Genomic DNA, 20,348 nt, shown 5'->3' with positions numbered 1-20,348 from the left:
GTCCCGGATGTGGATTATGACTGTAAATTGGTCTGGTAGCTGGAGAGGTGCCAGTTCACTTCCTGAGCACTGCTGAGGTGCCCTTTAGCAATGCACCGAACCCCCCTCACCAGCTCAGGAGCGCTCGCTGTGGGCAGCCCCCTCACTCTGACATCTCTCCATTAATTCATGTCCATAGGATCCTGTTTGTGCGTGTGTGTGTGTGTGTGTGTTTCAGCCTCTGTGTGTGTGGCATGTTCAACAACAGAGTCGCAGGACTAATAGTGTATATCTTCTTCTACTTCATTGCATGTGTCCCTGTTAAAAAAAAACGAATAAAACATTAGTACGGCATAGCTCTGGGTTTGGTGCTTCCTTTCTGTCTGTGCAGCTTTTTTCACAGATTGTTTTTTTCTGGCTTTGAACTTGCTTTTGGAAGAATATTTTTCTGTCAGTATTCCTATCTGAGCATATCTGCCTGCCAGTCTGTCCCCTGTCGCAGGCTGTGAGTGCGTATCACAAGTGTTGGATCAGTAACAAAAATATTAGCTCTGTAACAATACCAGTTCTGTCATTTGGTACCTTTATATATTCCTAACTAACATCTCGAGCAAATTACAGATAACTTTCATGTCAAATTTACTGATAAATAATTTTGAGATTGGACAGTGGATAGACAAATAATCACATTCTGACAAACAGTCATGCCAGCAAACATCACCAAATGTTACCTGAACGTGACCCCCTGTCCAAACTCAGCTACACCCCCATCCCGCACCTCTCCGTCTACTGTGAATATGTCCCTGCAGACTCACCTTGATGCCTCTGAGGGATGCAAAAGCCTCTTGTCCAGGCCTCAGAGCGATGATGTCTCCCTCCACCAGCAGACTGACCGGCAGGTTGACCAGCTGGGAGTCTCTGTAGGTCCAGTGAAGCGACCATGATGGCGATGTTGGTGTGTACAGATCAGGGTACAGAGACGGAGACCACCGTGCTTCACCCACACAGCCAGTCAGATAGTCTGAAGGAACACAACACAGAAGGCTGTGGGTGCCGTTACGAAATAAGGCAATATGGACTGACCAGATAAAAGATTATCAGTGTCTTCTGTTTTGTTTTTCCATCTGCTGTATAACCCATATGGTTTGTTTTTGTACATATATGTATTTTGATATGATTGAAATGAATAAAGCAACTCTGAAATAAAGCTCAAGTTACAATCTATGTGTACTCCCGCAAGATTTGAATCTTGTTGCAGCTTTGCTTTGACTTCCTTCGTGATTTCTTCAGCTATGTAATTTGCCTTTGGTCTTACTACAGTTATAATCACTAAAACATTAGCTCAATCACTTAGCACAGTTGACACATGATGTATAATTTGAAGAATTGATCAAACCTTCTTTTTTTTTTCTTTAAATACAAGTGCATTTCGACACGCTCCAATGGTAGGTATTACAACAATAAATGCATCAAAGAGGATGGTAGGAGGTAAACAAAGACGATCTTGTACAGAAAGAGCAAATGATATAATTCCTATGAATATATATTTGCACTGATGAGTCACAAAGTCTGACTCACCACCGAGCTGTGTGATGATTGCCTTCAGGCGCCGGACCATCTCGCTCCTCTTCAGCCTCTCCTGACGTCCGACCAGCAGCAGGTTGAGCAGGAAGAGGAGCAGGAGGGCTGCAGCGTTCACCAGCTCGATACCAGAACTGTGGACGAGAAACAGATGAATCAAAGTGAAAACTCAGAAATTCAGTCTTCAACATGTCCAGCACAGTCAGAGGGAAATATTATTCATATGTCTTGCCCAGGTCTTTGATAGCTTGTTGTAAAAATAAGCTTAGAGTTTGGGACATTGTGCATAATTATATAAAAAAAAAAAAGAGTAAACGGTCTAGAACAGTCCAGGCAAGTGCCATGCAGCCAGGACATGGACAGCTGGTGTTTATGTAGCTGATGATTAATTACAATTTCTCACTTTTTCTGTCAATAAAAAACTGGGGCGCAGATGGCCTAGTGATTAGGTCGCACCCCATGTACGGAGGCTGTAGTCCTCCAAGCAGGTGGCCCGTGTTTGAGTCCGACCTGTTGCTCCTCTCTCTCTCTCTCTCTCTCTCTCTCTCTCTCTCTCTCTCTCTCTCTCTCTCTCTCTCTCTCTCTCTCTCTCTCTCTCTCTCTCTCTCTCTCTCTCTCTCTCTCTCTCTCTCTCTCTCTCTCTCTCTCTCTCTCTCTCTCTCTCTCTCTCTCTCTCTCTCTCTCTCTCTCTCTCTCTCTCTCTCTCTCTCTCTCTCTCTCTCTCTCTCTCAATATTTCATAGAACAAATCTAATTGGTTGAAAAATACCTGAAATTTGGGATGCGATTTTTCATGAAAGGTTGGTGGTGGGTCCTGAGACTTGAGAACCACTGATCTAGAAAATGTCAGGAGTTCATGTTCATGTTCTTGTGTGCTTTTCTGTCATTTCAGCAAAATAAATGTTTGTTCAACATTTATTGACTCCACTTGCAACATGATCCAAAGTCTCAGGCACCATTGTTTGAAGTGAACAAAAGATCCTGAACAGGGTCCCCACTGAAATCTCAGAGCCAGCAGGTATTCATTTGAGATCTTATCTCACACTTTAGCTCTTATTTATGAACTTTATTTTTGCCTGGGATTATCTTTAGTCCTTTTCAGACTGTTTTTTTTTTTTTTCACAGAAGTGATGTAACTAAGCTGAGCCGTCATCACGTCTTTATACATTCATATTGATTCTGCAATGGTGTAATACTGGTGTCTCAGTCTGCAACATTCACGTTGCATTTTGGCGAGCTCCACATACACACACAGTCAGACATGCACACACACACAGCGCTGCGCTGATACTGCCTCGACTCTTCGACAGATTTACACAAGTTGTGCATTAACATCAGCATGCAAATATTTTACCTTTCAGATTGAGCCCTGAATACATAAACCATGTTCACACCATCGTAGCGCCAACTAGTGGTCAGCTACACCTAGAATAGTTGGTGTCCATTTGAAGTTGTTTTTTGCTACGAAATCTGTGCAGTACGGCAGCTCGACAGCCGAGGAAAGAGAGAAGAACAAGACATGAAGTGCCTGTTTGAGAATATTTTGGATTGAAGAGACAGTTAGCAGTTACTGTGCGACTCGTTCAGAGTAGCAGGAAGACTACATGAGCGCAGCTAGTGATTTTCCTCACGTTGTAATCAGTCGAGTATGAGATACCCCCAATTCCACGGTTTTGTTCCGTCGGACAGCGCGCGGCCATCCCCGCTGGATGCGTTTCTGAAACGTGAGCGCACCCATGAGCAGCTGTATACACATCACAGGAGAACTACAGGATCCCGCGGGAATAAAGAGAAACACGCAAACAACAGGTTGCTTTGTCTTTCTGAGGATGACTTGTTGATAAAGTGATGAAAAATACGATCGCAAGTCCATATGTTGCGTTTTAGTTTGAAATTTGTTTCCTTGTCTGACTTCCTGTCCGGGTTGTCATATCCTGTCTAGCATGACGCATGCTTGCAGCGTACTCCGGTGAAAATAGACTCGCAGAGTATTTCATTTAATTTCAAACCTTTATTTAAGCCTTGAAAATCATTGAGGTTTCCATCATTTACAATGATGTCGAGATACAGATAAAAAAAACTAAAACAAAGGGGGACAAATAAAACAATAGACAGGTCAGGATCATTGTCTTAATCTTAAGAAAAACAAAAGTGTCAATCTTGAAACAGTGTTGTAAATTGTTCCACGCCTTGTTATCACAATGATTGGCATGAGTGGCAGCTAAGTACGGCGTAGTGCGTGGCGCTGACTGACCGCTGTGCGCACGGAGTATGTGTGCATTGGGGGTTACATGGTACTGAATTGCGTGAACACTCTACAGACACATAACTTTAACTCAGACATGAACTTGTTTGACATATAAATAATTTATTTTTTAAAGCAAAGTGCTTTAACTTTTAGATGATGGAGCTTCAGACATGACGGAGGCATGTAAATAATCATGTTTAAGCGATTAAATCAGATCTCGCTGCAGCTTTAAGAAAAACAGAAACTAAGACACGTCTCATGTTTATCAACCAAAACATCCCGTTTTAAATCAAAAAGTATTTCTGACTGCAGAGAGATGTTGCACAAACAGTGCTAAAGATGTTCCACAACAGGATGGTGCACCTACCTGCCCTTTGGCTGGCTGCCATGGCAACAGAAGAGTCCCAGCACCACCAGAAGAGTGAGGGCAGCTCCCGGCCAATGGAGACAGGAGTGCCGGTTGCCATGGTAAAGAAAGCTATTTAGCCACTGTTCCTATGAAAACATGAGAGAAAAACAACAAGGCGTAATGAACAGTGTGTTATGTAAGCGCTCCGACATGTGACGGTTTATTTAAAGAATGATCAACAAGCCATGCTGCTATTAGTGGAGGGGATCAAGGCTGCGTGAACATCCAGCTTTCTGTGCATCGATCAGACGTCCTCTCCAGGATGTGATGAAGACAACACCCTTATTGTGCTAGTCCTCATTTACTAACTCAGGTTTAGGGTTTGGTTTAAAATAAATATTAGTTTTAGGTCAGGGGACATGATTAAATTTGGGATTTACGTTACATAAAGGCTCAGCGATTAGACGACCTTTGTGATTGTGATAAAAATTCAAGATGATGGGGCGCCTGTTGCCTATTGGTTAGTGGGTGCACCAATGTACGGAGGCTTAAGTCCGGGCGGCCACAGGTTCAAATCCCACCTATGCACGGCCTGCTCCGACCTCCACCTCAGCAGACAGGAAGTGTGGACAACCGGAACGTGAGGAATACAAAGGAGAAATCCTTCCTGCATGTTATCCCATGTGCTCTTTTTGTAAAGTGTCTCGAGATAACACTTGTTAGGAATTTCCTCTTTTAGGACTTGGTCACTTAAACAGATTTAAACAACGGACGTCTACAAAGTCCAAAGTTCACGACAGCTAGGCTTGCCGCCTAATAATGACAGCTGGAAACCATGAGAGAAACATTGATTCTAATGTGAAACTGATTTATTGATTGTTTTGATCTCGGTGGATTATTCGACTCCCTGTTATCGTTTTGTGAAAGAAGAACACTGTAGGGGTTCTTAACTAAAGATAACTGAGCAGTGTAAGCAGCTCCTCTTGATGTGCTGTGTTTACTGAAGTTGTTTGCTGCTTCTTTACCTTGTGTCCACGTATCTGTACTCAGGAAGTAAAAAAAATGTATACTGTATATGTAAAACGAATACTGATCATGACTGAAAAATGTAATGTGATCACATTTGTTTCCATATCACACAGCCCTACAGTACATAAGGACTAGTGATATAAACGTGTAATGTGTACCTGTGCAGAGGCTCGTCGGCGTCCAGTCCTCTGGTGCTGCTCCAGCAGGCTGTTGAGCTGGTCCCGCAGCTTGGCCAGAGCCTGACCTGTCGACAGACCCAGTGCCACAGCATTCTCCTCCTGAAACAACACGGAGAACAACTATTAGATACTCCTGGTGACTCTTGACCCCCCCAAAAAGGGGTGCGTTGCAACCATCATTTTTCATGCTCTCCTAAAGAAAAGGGGGGGGGGGTCTCAGGAGGCAGGGCATGACATTGAAAGGACGATGCGGAAATGGCCGACAAAGCCACAGCGTCAAACTTTCAAAACTTTGATGACAGTTTGTGCCTTGATTTAAATGTACTAAAGCAGAAATGACATCATTTAGACCTATATCTTGATTTTTGTCTCGATCACATGTCTCGGCAACTCAGAGAGAACTGCACTGTAACAATCAGGAAGTCTTTAGTTTGGCTTAAGAATATTAACCTAAGTCTGACAGACTGTATCACTGACTTCTCTCAGTTATAATCAGCTATACAGTACATTAATCTGGTCATTTATATCACTTTTTTTCATCATGTATATCATAATGCTGAATGTTAGCATCCTCATCATAATCCTCTAGCCCAGTTTCTTCATAGCAGAAATTATAAAATGTTTGGTAGATTTAAAGAAGGTGGTGCTAATTAAAATGCATCTCTATCCAGATCTTTTCCACAATGTTTTCAGAAACACAAAACATCAATCTGAGCTTGTTGGTGGCAAAAACAAATGGTAAATGGACTTGAGCTTGTAAAAGCGCTTTGAGTAGCAGGTCACACCTACACATTCACACACTGATGGTAGAGTCTGCTGTGTGAAGAGTCCATCAGAAGTAACTTATCCCATAAAATACACATTCATACGCCACCGACAAAGCAGCGGGAGCATCTTGGGGTTAAGTGTCTTGCCCAAGGACACATCGGACATGTGGCTGCAGGAGCTGGGGATCGAACCCTCGACCTTCTGGTTGAGATACGACCAACTCTACCAACTGAGCCATAGCCGCCCCTACAAGTGGAAAAACAAGCACTTCTAGTGGACACTTTGATCAGGAACATTAGCGTCAAATGATTACATAACGTGTCAGATATAACGGCCTATTTGGGTTGCCAGCCCAGCCGACAATCCACCACAGCAGCTCCAAACTTTTTCTATAGATTAGTAATAAAGACTGCAAAAGAGAAAAATACGGCCAAAGTTTAAGAAAGAAATTGCATTCGCCTTTGAACAAAATAGCTGCTTTCAATGAAAGGAAGTTGTTGATAATGAGGAAAGGGGAGACAGAGTCGTATCTAATACTGATGGGAAAGTAACCTTTCCCACTCTCTGTGTCACTATTCGGATGTGTGTGTCAGCAAAAGGCCGGCTGCGGATGCACAAATATGAAAACGCACACACACACGGTTCAGCTTTCAAGCTCTACATCCCACAGAGACATCTATAAATATCTCTCTGCTTTCCCAGAGAAAGAAAGTCTCAACAAAAAAAAAAATCCTCCAGAGGCTTAGAGCAAGCAGAGACAGGAGCTCATACAGCCCGAGGAGAGCAGACCAGACCTGCAACCTGGAAGATTAACCTCACAACAAACCCTCCAAATCCAGAGCTTTATACGATCATGCAAACACAACTGCTGATACAAAAAAGATAAATCTAACGAGAGCATATCAGAAAGTATATTTGACTGTGTTCTGACAGAAATAAGCAAGAGACAACTTACATTGCTCTTCTTCCTGAAGCAGATCCCCTGCTCTCTCATCGTCAACACCATGATGACCCTGCCCTGCTTCTGTTTTTACACCGTGCCAAGCTAGAAGGGCATCGACTGCTTAATGACGAATGTTACATTTCAGAAACCAGCTCCAAGATGTGAATTAGGTCCTAACTGGAGAGAGAGCCTGCTCATGCCTACAGTCGGGAGAGAGCCTGAGATGCTGCAGAACCTCACCCAAAATTTCCCTCGTCACTGGGCTGCAGACAACGCGGGCCCAGCGTCAGTGCACGCTGCCAGCTGGACCTCAATTCAAAAACACAAAGTGTGTCTGCCTCTCTGGCACGGGCCGAGACTCATTCAGTTCAACTCAGCTCAGCAGCTGGCTCGCACACTGAGCAACAAACCCAGAATACAGAGGGAGAGGAGGGAGGGGGGCTGATAGAGGCCAGGGGTGGTGGAGGGCTAAAGAGGGGCTCTTTTGATGAGAGGAACAATGCCAACCTGGCCTGAATAAACCTGGCTGGGCTTTTTTCTACTCCTGCTAGCTTAGCATGTTTTGCAGTGATTGAGGTTTTGCAAAAGCAAAACTAGAGAGAGAGAATTGGTCGTGAAGATGTTGAAAAACGGTTAAGAGGATCAGCTAGTTCTGTTGAAACCACAATTAATATACTACAAGGTAATATTGGTATTAATACAACAAAGCAAAGACATTTTCAAAGGTGTAATATGTAGAATATTTACACTACAATATCTAAATTCATAAAAAAATTAACTAAACCTATGTTATATACTTTTTTGTTTTGTTGAGCACTTACATTACCTATAATGTTTACATCAGTTATCAAAGCCAGAGAAGTCCCTAGTTTTATAGATGTAACATTGATGACCCAAAAGACGATTTTTGCGTCATCGGAGGCTCCTTTTCAGGAAAGAAGTGTAGAGCTTTCCCGTCTCAGGGGAAAATGAGGGCGGGATGCACGGCCATTCAAAAATACTATCAGGTTTCTAATGATACAAAGCTTAATGCAAATGGGTGAAGTGTCCCTGCACAATTTCAAGGCTGTGTCGTTCACAATTACATTGTTTATGTAAAAAAACATAAACACTGAGAATTATTTTACAGTCACTTTATTGTGAGCGAACAATGCCTTTCGCCTGAAGGTTCCTCAGGTTCTCCCAGCATATTTCTTGTATTTATAGCGACTGTTCTTGCAACCAAGCGACACCTGAGTTTTGTTGTGCACGGGGTACCCTGTTGGTCATGTACATTGTTTGTGTGTATACAGCGCTGTGTGTGTTTATACATAAACTCCTGCCGTGTGCTTACGCTCCATGCCTCTAGCGCTTCCCCAACACCTTAATGTAATGAATCATCACAGTGGGGGAACCAATATGACGCCATTAAGGATGCAATGTGTAAGTACAAGGGCGTAATGATGGTGGAACTTCGTTACAGCGCTGTTATGGAACCACAATCAGTACTGTGTTATGTAATTTCAAATGTTTAACGTGAACTAAACTCTCCTCTTCCTTAAAGACTTTCTTCATATACATCTCTTTGGAACGAGGGCAGCTACATGCGTCTGTACAGTTATGAGTTAATGATTATATAACAGAAAACAGCACATAGGTGGAAACACTGAGCCCGAAGAGGAAGAAAGCTTTCCTTTAAACCGGTTGAGCAATCAGTTACTGGCAGCAATATTTGCTCTCCTACGAGCCCAAGCAGTGCCAGGTTGTGAAATGTCTCTCCTACACATCTATCTTTAACTGAAGAGGTTTGATCTTTTGACCCTTCAGAAGTTCACCTGAAATCACTGAATAGTATTCAGGACAGTTAGAGTTCATGTTAGAGAGTGAGTATGTGGGTTTATATGAATGAAGAATGGTTAAGTGTTGAAAAATAACAAGGAGGGGAAGCTTCTAAATGTTTTACTTTGTCAATCAGTGAGATGTGTAGTGAGTGAAATAATAAAGTGCCCTTACTATATGATCAGTCATTAAGAAAACATGCTATGTTGAAGTGCTGGCTTCTCTGACAACAATGCAGCAGCCAGTATGTCCTCCTTCTAACTTCAGATTCTGCTCCTGAATGCTCTGGATTTGTTTGGACCAGAGAAGGTAGGCGGTTTTAAGGCACCCCCACACGGCCGTTTTGGACGCCCCTCGGTTTGCCAGATATGAGACCAGTTATCAGGTCAAACCAACAGGTGTTGCAGCGATGGAAGCGGGCAAGAGAAGTGGTTCAGATAGAAGTGATTGTACCCGACCTAAAAAGCCTCTGCATGTTTCTAATAAGCTCCACGAGCAGAAACGTGCTCAAACTAGGATCAATATTGGAGATGCTTTTGAAAAATGGAGAGAGGTTAGAACGCAGAAAGGTTTACAGACCGATGCAGAGCTGGCTAAACACTGAAGCTTCATTGTCCACCACATGGCAACCTGCGTGAGCATCGACTCTAGAGAGGAGGGGGTGGGGGGAGACAGCTCTCTACAATGTTTAGAATTTGTAGAGAGCATTTTAAACACTATGTGTCAGACACACACACACACACACACACACACACACACACACACACACACACACACACACACACACACACACACACACACACACACACACACACACACACACACACACACACACACACACACACACACACACACACACACACACACACCTTAATGAAACACAGCTGCTGGCTCTCCCCCGCCTCTTTCTGTTTACCTCCCGCTGCCCGGTCGACTTTTTTTATCTGCTGCTGCTGTGTTTAATTGTCCTGTAAAAAATGAACTCACATTTTGAGTTTGTTCTCCTGCAGCTCCATGTTCTTAAGCAATGGTTAACTATATTTTTAAGATGCTGCAGGGTTGGTGATGTTGGCGCTTTAAAGACATATGAGGGACACAGCAGTATCCTGCTTTTTCCAAATGGTTTAGAATAAATGTTAACAACTCTAGCTACTTGCTTAAAGGTCACATATTAAGCAAAATATACTTTACCATGTTTCTCTAACACTAATATGTGTCTCTAGTCTGTCTACAAACCCCCAATGATGAGAAAAGTCCATCCTCTCCGTCTTTTTCCTGCTCCACTTTTCAGAAAATGTGTGCTCAAACAGTCCGTTTGGACATTTTCCCTTCATGACATCACAAAGGGCAGTAGCCCCTCCCCCAGGTGGGTGACACTCCCACAGCTAGGTGTTTGTTCTGCCCTCTGAGTCTGCCTTCTCACTGTAAACAATAGGGCATGGAGCGAGAAAGACAGAAAACCTTTTCACACGAACAGAAATCTCCTGAAAAACTCTGGAGATTTGGCTACCCGGAGGCTTTAGGCTATATGTGAACGCAAACAGCCGCATTTTTCACGCAGACTTTACCCAGAGTTTCTCCGTCCAGACCCGTCGTATTTTTTCCACAGAAAGTCAGAGCGAGCTGATGTCTGAACACGGTTTCAACTGGAGCCAATAGAAAGAGAAAGACGTTTATATACAGTGACTGCCTAAAGTGTCTGCACGCGACCTCTACGATCTCCGTGCACGTAATTAAACGGCTGCATTATGTTTTCTGTTCGTCAGTATGTTGTTCTCCTCTCTTTTGTGGATGTTGTTATTCCATTGGATTACACATAGCATTGATATTAAGGCAAATATTCTCATTATAATGTCGTGTAGCGGACTCTGTTGCTTCGGCCGCTACTTCCACGTTGTTTATTTACGTCACGTCATACCTCGGGAAATCCCCCGAGCCCCCTCCCCTCTGACAGGGATAGTCCCCCGCTGTGACATGGGCTAATGGCTAGATACACCCAAGTCCTTCCAGAGAGGGGCCTGGTCAGACACAGCTCATTTACATTTAAAGGTACAGACACAGAAACAGCCTGTTCTGAGCAGGGCTGAAATAGAGAGGTTTATAGGCATGATCAAATACAGGATCAGAGTGGATTTAGAACAAGAAACTTCACAGACATGTTTTGAGGAGCTCTGAGACTTATTTAAACTGGTTAAGTTAATAAGCATCACGCTTGAAGGTCTCTAATACAAGATATTTAAGACCTCTAATGAGGAAAAAAGGCTTTTTTTTAAAGACTTTTAATGAGCTTAAATTTTATGGATAAATGTAAAAGAACTTTTAAGGAGCCGAATGAAACATGTTTATCCTTCCAACACTGTCATTTATGTTTTATCTATTTTTGATAGTTGATGTGCATTATCGATGGGAAAATGTCACCACATTCAGGTGTACCTGGCATACAAAAAAAAAGTGAAATGTCCCTGGCAGTGACAGAATCAATCAGCATCGTGCAAACTCGCTGGGTAAGAGCTTGAATGTAACAGATGTTCTAATTGAACTTCAACCTTATCTTTGTACAGCACCAAAAACACATGCTAGGAGTTGTTGCATCATAGCTACTAGCTAAGCACTACCCTCAGGAAAGTGTATTCGCAGGGGTCCCATCTGCTCCGTAAACAACTTCCCACCTCAGGGACATTAAGGCAGAAAAAGCAGATGCTGAACTAAGCAATCAAACTCACCTGCTTCTTATCCTGCTGCTGCATGGCAACTGCAACCTCTCCACATGCTCTGCTCCTTAACCAGCCAATGCCGCCTGGCAGAGCCCTGTCACTGCCGCTCTGCGATGTCCAAATCTGGTCAGCACACACTTGAGGCCCTCGGCTGGATCCCTCTCAGCCAGCTGCCTGAAGAAACTGCAGCTCACGTGGGTCGAGTTTGGACGGCGGAAGATGGAGAAGGCAGGTGGGTGTAGCCTTGGTCCCCAGCCTGGCAACACCTCCCGCCCCACCTCCTCTGCCAGTGTGACAGACGGCACGCCAACACCTACAGGGTCCAGCACAGGGAAGCAGGGAGCCGAGGGTTTCTGGGCCGTGGGCGTTGAGGTTTAACTGTAGCTCAGGTGTGTCTTCACAATGTTCATGTGGAGGTCTGTGGAGATATGACCGATTACATAAATCAATCAAAAAGCAACTGGAGCAATTCTACATTGACCTACAATACAGTATTCTATAAAAAGGAAGGTCAGTTTTAGTTAAGACAATGGTTGATTTATAATTATGGTGGATGACTAAGGGAAGATGTGCTGCAACAGCACAATAGTTTTTAATAAGGACAAACCATATTCAACTTCAACAATGATTCCCATCTAAACACAATAATGGAAAAGTGCTGCAAATGACAGTACAAATACGTATACAAATAAACAAGCTTTATGTTTATAACTTATGCAGAGTAAAAAATATTCACCCAGGAAAAACTGCAAGAGAAGAATTATGCATATCAATTTAATCTTCTAGGGGAGCATTAAGTTTATCGCGCATCATGACAGGGAAACCAGGCCAAATTTGATGAATTTTCCACTTACCAGACTACAAAACAGCCAGTGTAGCTGCGTTTAGCTGGTAAGCTTTGCAGCTGGCTGTGCAATAAGCTTAATTTGCCTATTCTGGGAGCTCTGAGCATCTCTAGGGTGTTGGGGTAAACACCAACACTCACACAGCACTTACTTCTGGGAAAGACATGGCAGGGATTTGAGAGGAGCGAGGGCGGGTTTAAACCACAACCCCTGTTGTACTATTTTACCAGTTGTCCCCAACATCTTCTGTTGGACTCTGACCCCCAATGCACACATACTCCGTGCTCGCCGCGGTCCGTCAGCGCCGCACACTACACCGTACTTAGCTGCCACTCTAGTCAATCATAGTGTTCACACAGGGCGCGCTGCAGCCCGTCTCCAGAGCGTGCCACCAACAGCACTGCGCTCTGCTCTGTTTCAAATACGCAGCGAGTCTATTTTTCTATGAAGTACGCTGCAGGCACGCATCAAGCTGGACAGAATATGACAGCCCGGACAGGAAGTCAGACAAGGAAACACACAGAGCATCCAGTTAATATCAAAATAAAACACAATATACGGACGCAAGATCGTATGTTTCATCACTTTATCAAGATGACGTCAAAACAGGCTCCGAATGAACAACAATTCATCTTCAGAAAGACAAAGCAACATGTTGTTTGCATGTTTTTCTCTTTATTCCGGCAAAGTTCTCCTGTGATGTGTCATGGGTTCGCTCCGCTGCGCTGATGTTCCAGAAAAAGATCCAGCATGAATGGGTGCACGTCGTCCTACGGCGCTGACAGACCGCAGCATGATATGTTTGAATTGGGGGTGAGGTTGGGTTCAACCTTTCACTTTTACCGTTCATGTATTTCTTTGTTCTTCAGAGCATGTTGCAGCACTTTTCTGTTCTGGCTTTATAAATAGGCTTCGTTCATGATTTTTTTTTGCCATCTAATGATCTCTTTGGCTGTTGTAGCTTGTTTCAAGTCAAATTTTATCCTGGTTGAAAGATTTTACAATCAACATATCAGCTCAACCCGCTCAGTCAAAAGTTTTAACACTATTAGTCTGAATGGTGTCGGGTCAACTGCAAAAGCAGCGAGATGTTTGTTAAACAGCTCTATTGAAAAGCAGGCCGTGGCCTTGACTCTACTGACACCAGGCTCAACACTCGCTCTGACCACATAAGCAGCTTCCTTTGGCACAGAAAACCAATGAACTCCAGAGTCAGCAGTCTACATTCGTAAAGAGTTGAAAGAGCTCAGCCAAACAGAGGAGACAACAGGCAGACCGACTGAAGGGTGAGAGGGTGCACCGACTGCAGAGTAAGACTGTTCTAGTAAGATTAAACCCAGAGACGGTCCTGTTGGGGTCACCAGAGAGCGTGTTGGTAACACAAGCAAAGTCAAGACGGACAGAAAAGGGCAACGTTTGAAGAAGCCCAGTACTGTGTGCAAAATATTCACAGGGATACAATTTGACTTTGTGCAATCGCATCCTAACATGATTTTTTTAACAGTTTTGAAGGTAGGAATAGAAAAGGTGTAGTGAGGGAGGAATTCTAGTATCTGTCAACTTGTGTACCATGTTTATTAGAGGTGAGAATCGCAGGGTAATTTAGGATACAATAGGATAAGCGATATGTGGGCCACAATAACCATAACATCATGATACAGAGAATGTGTGAAAAGTGATATACTGCGAAACAATCATATAATGACACATCATGATATCTTTTTTTGCTGAAGAATATAAAGTACCCCCAAAAAGGTAACGTAATGGATTGATGGATTTATTTACTGCAGACTTTTTCACATGTGCACTTCTGAAAATATCTACATCTGGTCTAGTTGTTCACATAACCACAATACTGGTCAGACGGGGATGATGCAAGACATGACGTACAGAGAACGACACAGAACTGCCAGACCAAGCAACAGAGATCAGAGGAGAATATCCGGAGCAGTCCTCCTGATATCATCTGGATATTTTCAGGAGTGCTGATGTGAAAAATGTTCAAGTCAACTTTATTAACATGCAGCTCAATGCGTTACGGAAAATAACCTTTAGCCTTCAGACTTTGTTTGTGACTCAGAGATCTGCTTAATCTGATTTTGGCAGAGGTTTCTGTTGGGGCCGATTACTATCCTCGCTTTGCCTCACTCTTTACCTGAGAGGTTCTATCACCGTGAACTGTGAGGTGGCAAACTAGGTGAAACCACACCTTACAACACACACTTACACTGCCATCCCTGTTTAGAACTGGCACTCCAGTGCAGCTGAGACACGTTTCTAAAACAGGTTACATTACTACTAGCAAGGTAAGCTTAATGAGCTAATCCTCGTCAGGCAAGCTGAACGACTTTCGCTGGATTTGTCTCCCCACCTCATGGACTTTAAAATAACACTGGCACTGCAGAAGTAAACGGGTATTAAGAGACTGCCTTTAACTTCGATTACGTTTTCTATTCTTACTTATCATTCCTAGTCTTTAACTGGTGATACAACACGTGTAGAAGTGCATGCAAGTGAGATTTATCGTGGTTGTGTATCTTGAGTTGAGGACCTTACAAGACTTTTTTTTTTACACAGGGTTAGATCTTGATAACTAAAAATAAGCAGGTGCAACAATTGAAGGTTAAAGGTTGTCTGATGTAATCTGAAAAAAAAGGAAACTTCACCTCATTCAAAATATCTTGAGGATTAGCAAGCTGACAACTGCTGGATTTAGACTTTCACCCTCTACACTGCACGTTTAAAATCAAGAAGATGGAAGACCTAAACTCATGAACCATGACGGGACTTTAATTTGATAGTTTAAGCCTTAAAAGGGTAGGACTTTTTAAAGATGTAAAACACGATACAGGAAAAAAAAACTCTCTAACCTCTCCAACTATCCCACCATGACTGATAGTATCAAAAAGTACAGAAGCTTTACAGCCACATATTTAACAGACAGCTAATTCCTGACAGCCTTTCTGTCATGTTGGGTTTCTCTGCTCATGTTTCGTCTTTCTGCTTTACAACAAGCCCTAAAGGTTCAGTCTGGTTGTAGCATAAAGAATTATTTTGAGTGAGGGGAAATCAGCCTCCCCTCCTTGTTTTCAAAACATGGAGGTTAAAGTTACAATATGTAGATTCCACCGCCAGACAAGACACGTCCCGTTTACAACTCTAAAATGACGCATTTCTCTTGGTTTGATAACTGTCGGAGATATTTGAGGTAATGTGAGTACTCAACAAAACAATATATATAAGATAGGTTTAGTCAATTCTTAATTAACTTTTTATATTTTAATGTAAACATGGTCATAAAATTTGACATTGTACGTTTAAAAGACATGTTTCAGCATACACTGTTAAACACACATCTCACGTTTCTTAAGATTTGGGGACCTTTTATTGAGTATATTAAGAAGGAGAGAAGTCAAACTGTGGGAACTGCTTGCGTTGTACTGTATCTTCAACTGTTCTGTATTTAGATGCTTTGAATCCTGGCCTTGACCCTCCCTCCGTAGCCTTGACTTATCTTGGTCTCCTGGACTCTACCCCTGACCATCAATACACTTACTGGTATATATGGGTAGGCCTGGGCGATAAAACGATAATTATCACAATATAATTTTTGTCAATATAAATATTGAAAAAGTTTGATAGATTTAAACCTAGATAGATAGATAGATAGATAGATAGATACTTTATTGATCCCGAGGCAAACTCACACTGCAATCAACTCCTGAACACTTGATTCGTTTCTTTACCTCTTTTTTTTTTTTTAAGATGGCAGTGTGACCTTTTTTAGTGTCGCTGTTTTGTTTGTCTTTTGTCGGTATTTCTGAAGAACAGAAGCTTTAAAAAAAGAACTCCAGATCTTTAGTCAAATTTTAACCAAAGCTGCATTGAGCTAAAGAGAAGAGTCGGTGGTAAAATTAAATCCACAGACCAGCAAAAACTGACGCTCCTCAAGTTCTTTTGGCTCAAAAATCAATTAGTAACTTAAAAGTGAATGTGTCTGACAATCAGACTGAGAGCAAACAGGGTGACCCCGGCTTCATTGCACAAATACACACGTTACCGATATATTTGTGCATTTTAGACAGTGTGCAGGAAGTTGCTTTGCAAATTAACCACCCAAAGGGACACATTTAGTAAACCTCCCAATGTATTTATTTAGAATAACTTTTACACTGTTGTAAACTGGAGGGCTGCTAGCTTTAACAAGACGCGTTTGACTGGATATAAAGGTGCTAAATTTGTCTCTGAAATAAGTTCTTTTTTTTTTTAGTTATTTTGAAATACAGGGGCAACATTTGACCTCTTTCTTCCTTTAATCACTGCACAAGTGAAGTGATAACACACCTTCTTTGGGATGTTCTTTTGGTCAGACCTTTAAAAATGAGCTTGATGTGTTTTTTAAGAAATTAAGATCAAATTCTATTGGGGTTTTTTTTGTGCCTCCCAAAAGGAGTGTATTTGCAAGGGCTGTCAAATCACTTAATTTTAATAGATAGTTGCAATTAATCGCAAATTTTATTATTTTGCATTTAAAAATAGAAATTGTCTGGCTTTTTTATTGCATTTTAGTACTGTTCTAAGCCAAGAGTACTTTACTTGCTGTTTAAATTTAAACCTGCTTTTATTTTGAAATAAAGTAAGGACCTTCTGGTAGTTTGAAGGTTACGACATTGACTTATTAACCACAGAAAAAGGAACAAACTACGGATCAAAAACTGAAAACAGCTCAAAGGAAGGGTAACAAAGGTCAATGTGTGATGTCATAAGGTGGATATTACTTTGGACTCGCCAGCTGAGCTGTCCAAGAGTTTGTGAAAGTTAAATGAGACATTCACTGAGACTACAGGGAGACACTGAGGACGACTATCTACGGGGAGACTAAAGTGACAAAATAGCATGAGATTAATCCCATTAAAAAATGTAATGCAATAATTTCAGACTTTAATTAATCGCGATTAACTAGGTGATGCTGACAACCCTCGTTTTTACACTAAAATTCAATTTAGGCTACACCCCAGCAATTTTGCCAAACACTAACCCCACTTTAGTGTCTTCTCATCCTCCCTAAAAGCTCCACATAGAAACAATAAAATACTGCAAAAACTCGTTATTTTATTCGTTTATATTTATATCAATTTTTTCAGTCATGTGTGGACTTTTTCTGCTGTTGGAGTAAGTTTTAATTATTTGAATAAAGTTTTTTTTTTTTTTTAAACGTAAATCTTGACGTTGCGTTCACTGTCTCGAAAAAAAAAATCTGAAACTATCCAATGTTTAATCGTAAAATGCTTTATAACCATTTTCATCTATAAAAACAGATGTTCTTAATTGAACGTAGCAAGAATACAACTATTACAGAGCTTGTATGTCATTATTAACATGTCAGCTGCTGCCAAATTGCCAGTTAATTTCGATAAGTTGTTGATTTAATTGGCGAAGACTTACAAAGACAGGCATAACGTAACCTTAAGGGTCGATAGTGACAGCTGCCATAGCCTGCTGCAACGCTTTGGCATTGGCAAAATATCCTGAGCAATGTTTTTCCGAGATAAAAGAAATAATGCTGACATAATTTAATGCAAAGGAGTTGATTTAAAGAGTAGCTTGCATCGCTGCTAGCAATTGACGTCCCTTCCCTTCCTTAGATGTCAAAGGCAGATGCTAATAAAAAATAGAGCCCTCGACCTAACTGGACCTTCAACCCCACAACACGTTGATGACAGCAATACTCCGAAAACTCACCTCTGGTCAAATTCAGGTCTTTGTTATTAAAATCCTCCTTAAATTGATGATTTTCCCTCGAGTGCAAACGTACTTCTGGTCGGACACTGTACCGCAGCAGCCATGTTGTTAGGGAGCGTTCTGGCTTGGATGAGGGCGTGTTGTGATTGGACGGCGTCAGAGTACTCTGTCCTGTGATTGGCTAAGATTAGAGTAGGCGGTCCTAAAAATGTGTACGCTTGCTTATGGTTTTATTTTGAAATAAGAAACCTGTAATCTTAACTGCAGAGAGTGGCTGCTTAACCAAGAAGCCCACTTTCACTCAGAGGCGAGTCTAGAGTCTGTTGGGGCCCTTGGAAAAAATTAATTGGGGGCCCCTCCAACCAGCATTTATCACTTGTTTCCCAACACTTACTTGTCTTCCTCTTTCTCTCTTTATTCAATCCCTGATCGATAACTCCTCTTCATTTTCCTTTGGTGACATTCATTGACAAATGTTGATTTTCAAATTAAAAATGCATTCCACGCTTAGCAGGGCGAGAGGGAGCGCTGTCAGATTGGGCCCCCCAAAATTTGCACATTTTGAGCCACTGATGTGGTTTAAAGTTTGACAGCCCTTGGCCCCAAGCAGTTGCCTGCCTTGCCTGTTGACAAGCAGTGCCTCTGCTTTCACTGAAAAATGTTCTTATAATAGCTGTTAAGGGAATGCCTTTATGATAATATGATAATGATTAAAAATATGCACAATGCTCTTAACAAACACGCTGTCACTTCCTTAAAGTAAGGAGCAATGCTGCACTGTCTCATTGGTAGGCTGCTGATCTGTTTTTGGGGCAGTTAGAAGTGCTTGAAAATAATGATGAGTGGTATGTTATATTGATCCAAGAAGAATCTAAGAAATGCATTCAAATTGATGCATAAATTATTGGGATTAATGAAAGTGCCAAAGCAATAGGTATCATGATAGATTGCATATAAAGTAAAAGGATGCCACAGCTGATGCATTTTTAACAGTGCATTCATTGTGACGACTGTTTTAATTTTTTTTGTGAGCTCTTCAGGGTGACCCAGCGGGTGCAGACTCAGTGTGTTGGGCTACAGTGGTTTTTAAAGAGAGGGGCAGACTTCTTATGACTGTGTCGTGTTTACGTAAGGGTAGAAGTTGGTTAAGTTCCCCTTTAATGTCTTAGCTGGTGAAAGAGTCTATAAGTGATTTTGACATTGCATCATAGAAAGAAACTGTTCCCAGATTACAATCACCCTATTTATCGCTGACTTATAAATAGCATGTTAAATATTTTATGCATTTTGACATTGATCTTCCCAACAGCTCATAAAAACTGAAAACTAAACAACCAACTAGGTCGTAGCTTATATTTTTGAACCTTTTATAAAAACAAGTCTTACAAGGGTTTCATTTCTAATGTTTAATAAAATTACATCTCGATTCCAGGACTGCTTCTACTGTAAAGTACGGTGGCTGGGAGGTGTCAGGCAAATGCATTTACAAAAACCCTTTGCAAACTCCACAACACAAATGCAAAAGAGCCACAATGAAAGTTGTGTCACATAATATGAAAATATAAAAAAACATTGGACAATATTTATCATTTAAAAAAATCACATAGCGACAGTTATCATACTTCGTCGTGTCCGTCTTTGGAAAAACAGTCCGTCAGAAACATGTTCATGTGTCCGTCTATAATAACGGACACACTCCTTGTGTTGTGGAGTTTGCAAAGCGTTTTTGTAAATGCATTCCCCTGACACCTCCCAGCCACCGTAGAAAAGTCTTGCACTTTTGCAAAGTGTCTAAATGAAGAGCTCGTTTGCAAAAGCAGATAGCTCTGTTTTTATACATTTTCATCAACTTTTTTTTATTGTTTATTTCAGGTAATATCACTCAGACTGACAGTTGTACAGCTTTGACCCAGTTCCCCGTAGGCTGCCTGACATGTACAAAGCATCACTGGTTAGGAGCGCTGCGTGGGTCCTCAGCAAACATGCGCTCTTTGGGGAGGGGGGAATGAAACCATGGCTAGATGTGGCAAGACATGAATTAATAACAGAGTGCCTTGGATACATTTTTGTGTTTGCCTTCTTTACTATTCAGAGGAGTTTTTCATAAACTCATCTAGCCTATTGTTTTCCCCATAAAGGCTGTTGGGTTTTTGC

At 41.8% G+C, this 20,348-nt stretch overlaps 1 protein-coding gene across 2 annotated transcripts in view; it reads right to left on the bottom strand.

Annotated features, from left to right (window-relative positions):
* The window catches only part of tmem94 (transmembrane protein 94), a 43,337-nt gene extending 25,025 nt beyond the window's left edge, over positions 1-18,312 (bottom strand). For both annotated transcript variants that reach the window (XM_065949511.1, XM_065949512.1), the window contains exons 1-6: positions 18,195-18,312; positions 11,617-12,025; positions 5,344-5,463; positions 4,175-4,302; positions 1,558-1,694; positions 795-1,000 (exon numbers count right to left, since the gene is read on the bottom strand). In XM_065949511.1, coding sequence (XP_065805583.1) covers positions 795-1,000; positions 1,558-1,694; positions 4,175-4,302; positions 5,344-5,463; positions 11,617-11,640 — 615 coding nt within the window. In that variant the 5' untranslated portion in view covers positions 11,641-12,025; positions 18,195-18,312. The remainder of the gene's footprint in view (positions 1-794; positions 1,001-1,557; positions 1,695-4,174; positions 4,303-5,343; positions 5,464-11,616; positions 12,026-18,194) is intronic.
* Between the last annotated feature and the right edge of the window lie 2,036 nt (positions 18,313-20,348).

Source organism: Labrus bergylta, chromosome 21 (assembly GCF_963930695.1).
Source record: "Labrus bergylta chromosome 21, fLabBer1.1, whole genome shotgun sequence".
Classification (NCBI taxonomy): domain Eukaryota; kingdom Metazoa; phylum Chordata; class Actinopteri; order Labriformes; family Labridae; genus Labrus; species Labrus bergylta.
This window is presented reverse-complemented; position numbering and strand designations above follow the sequence as displayed.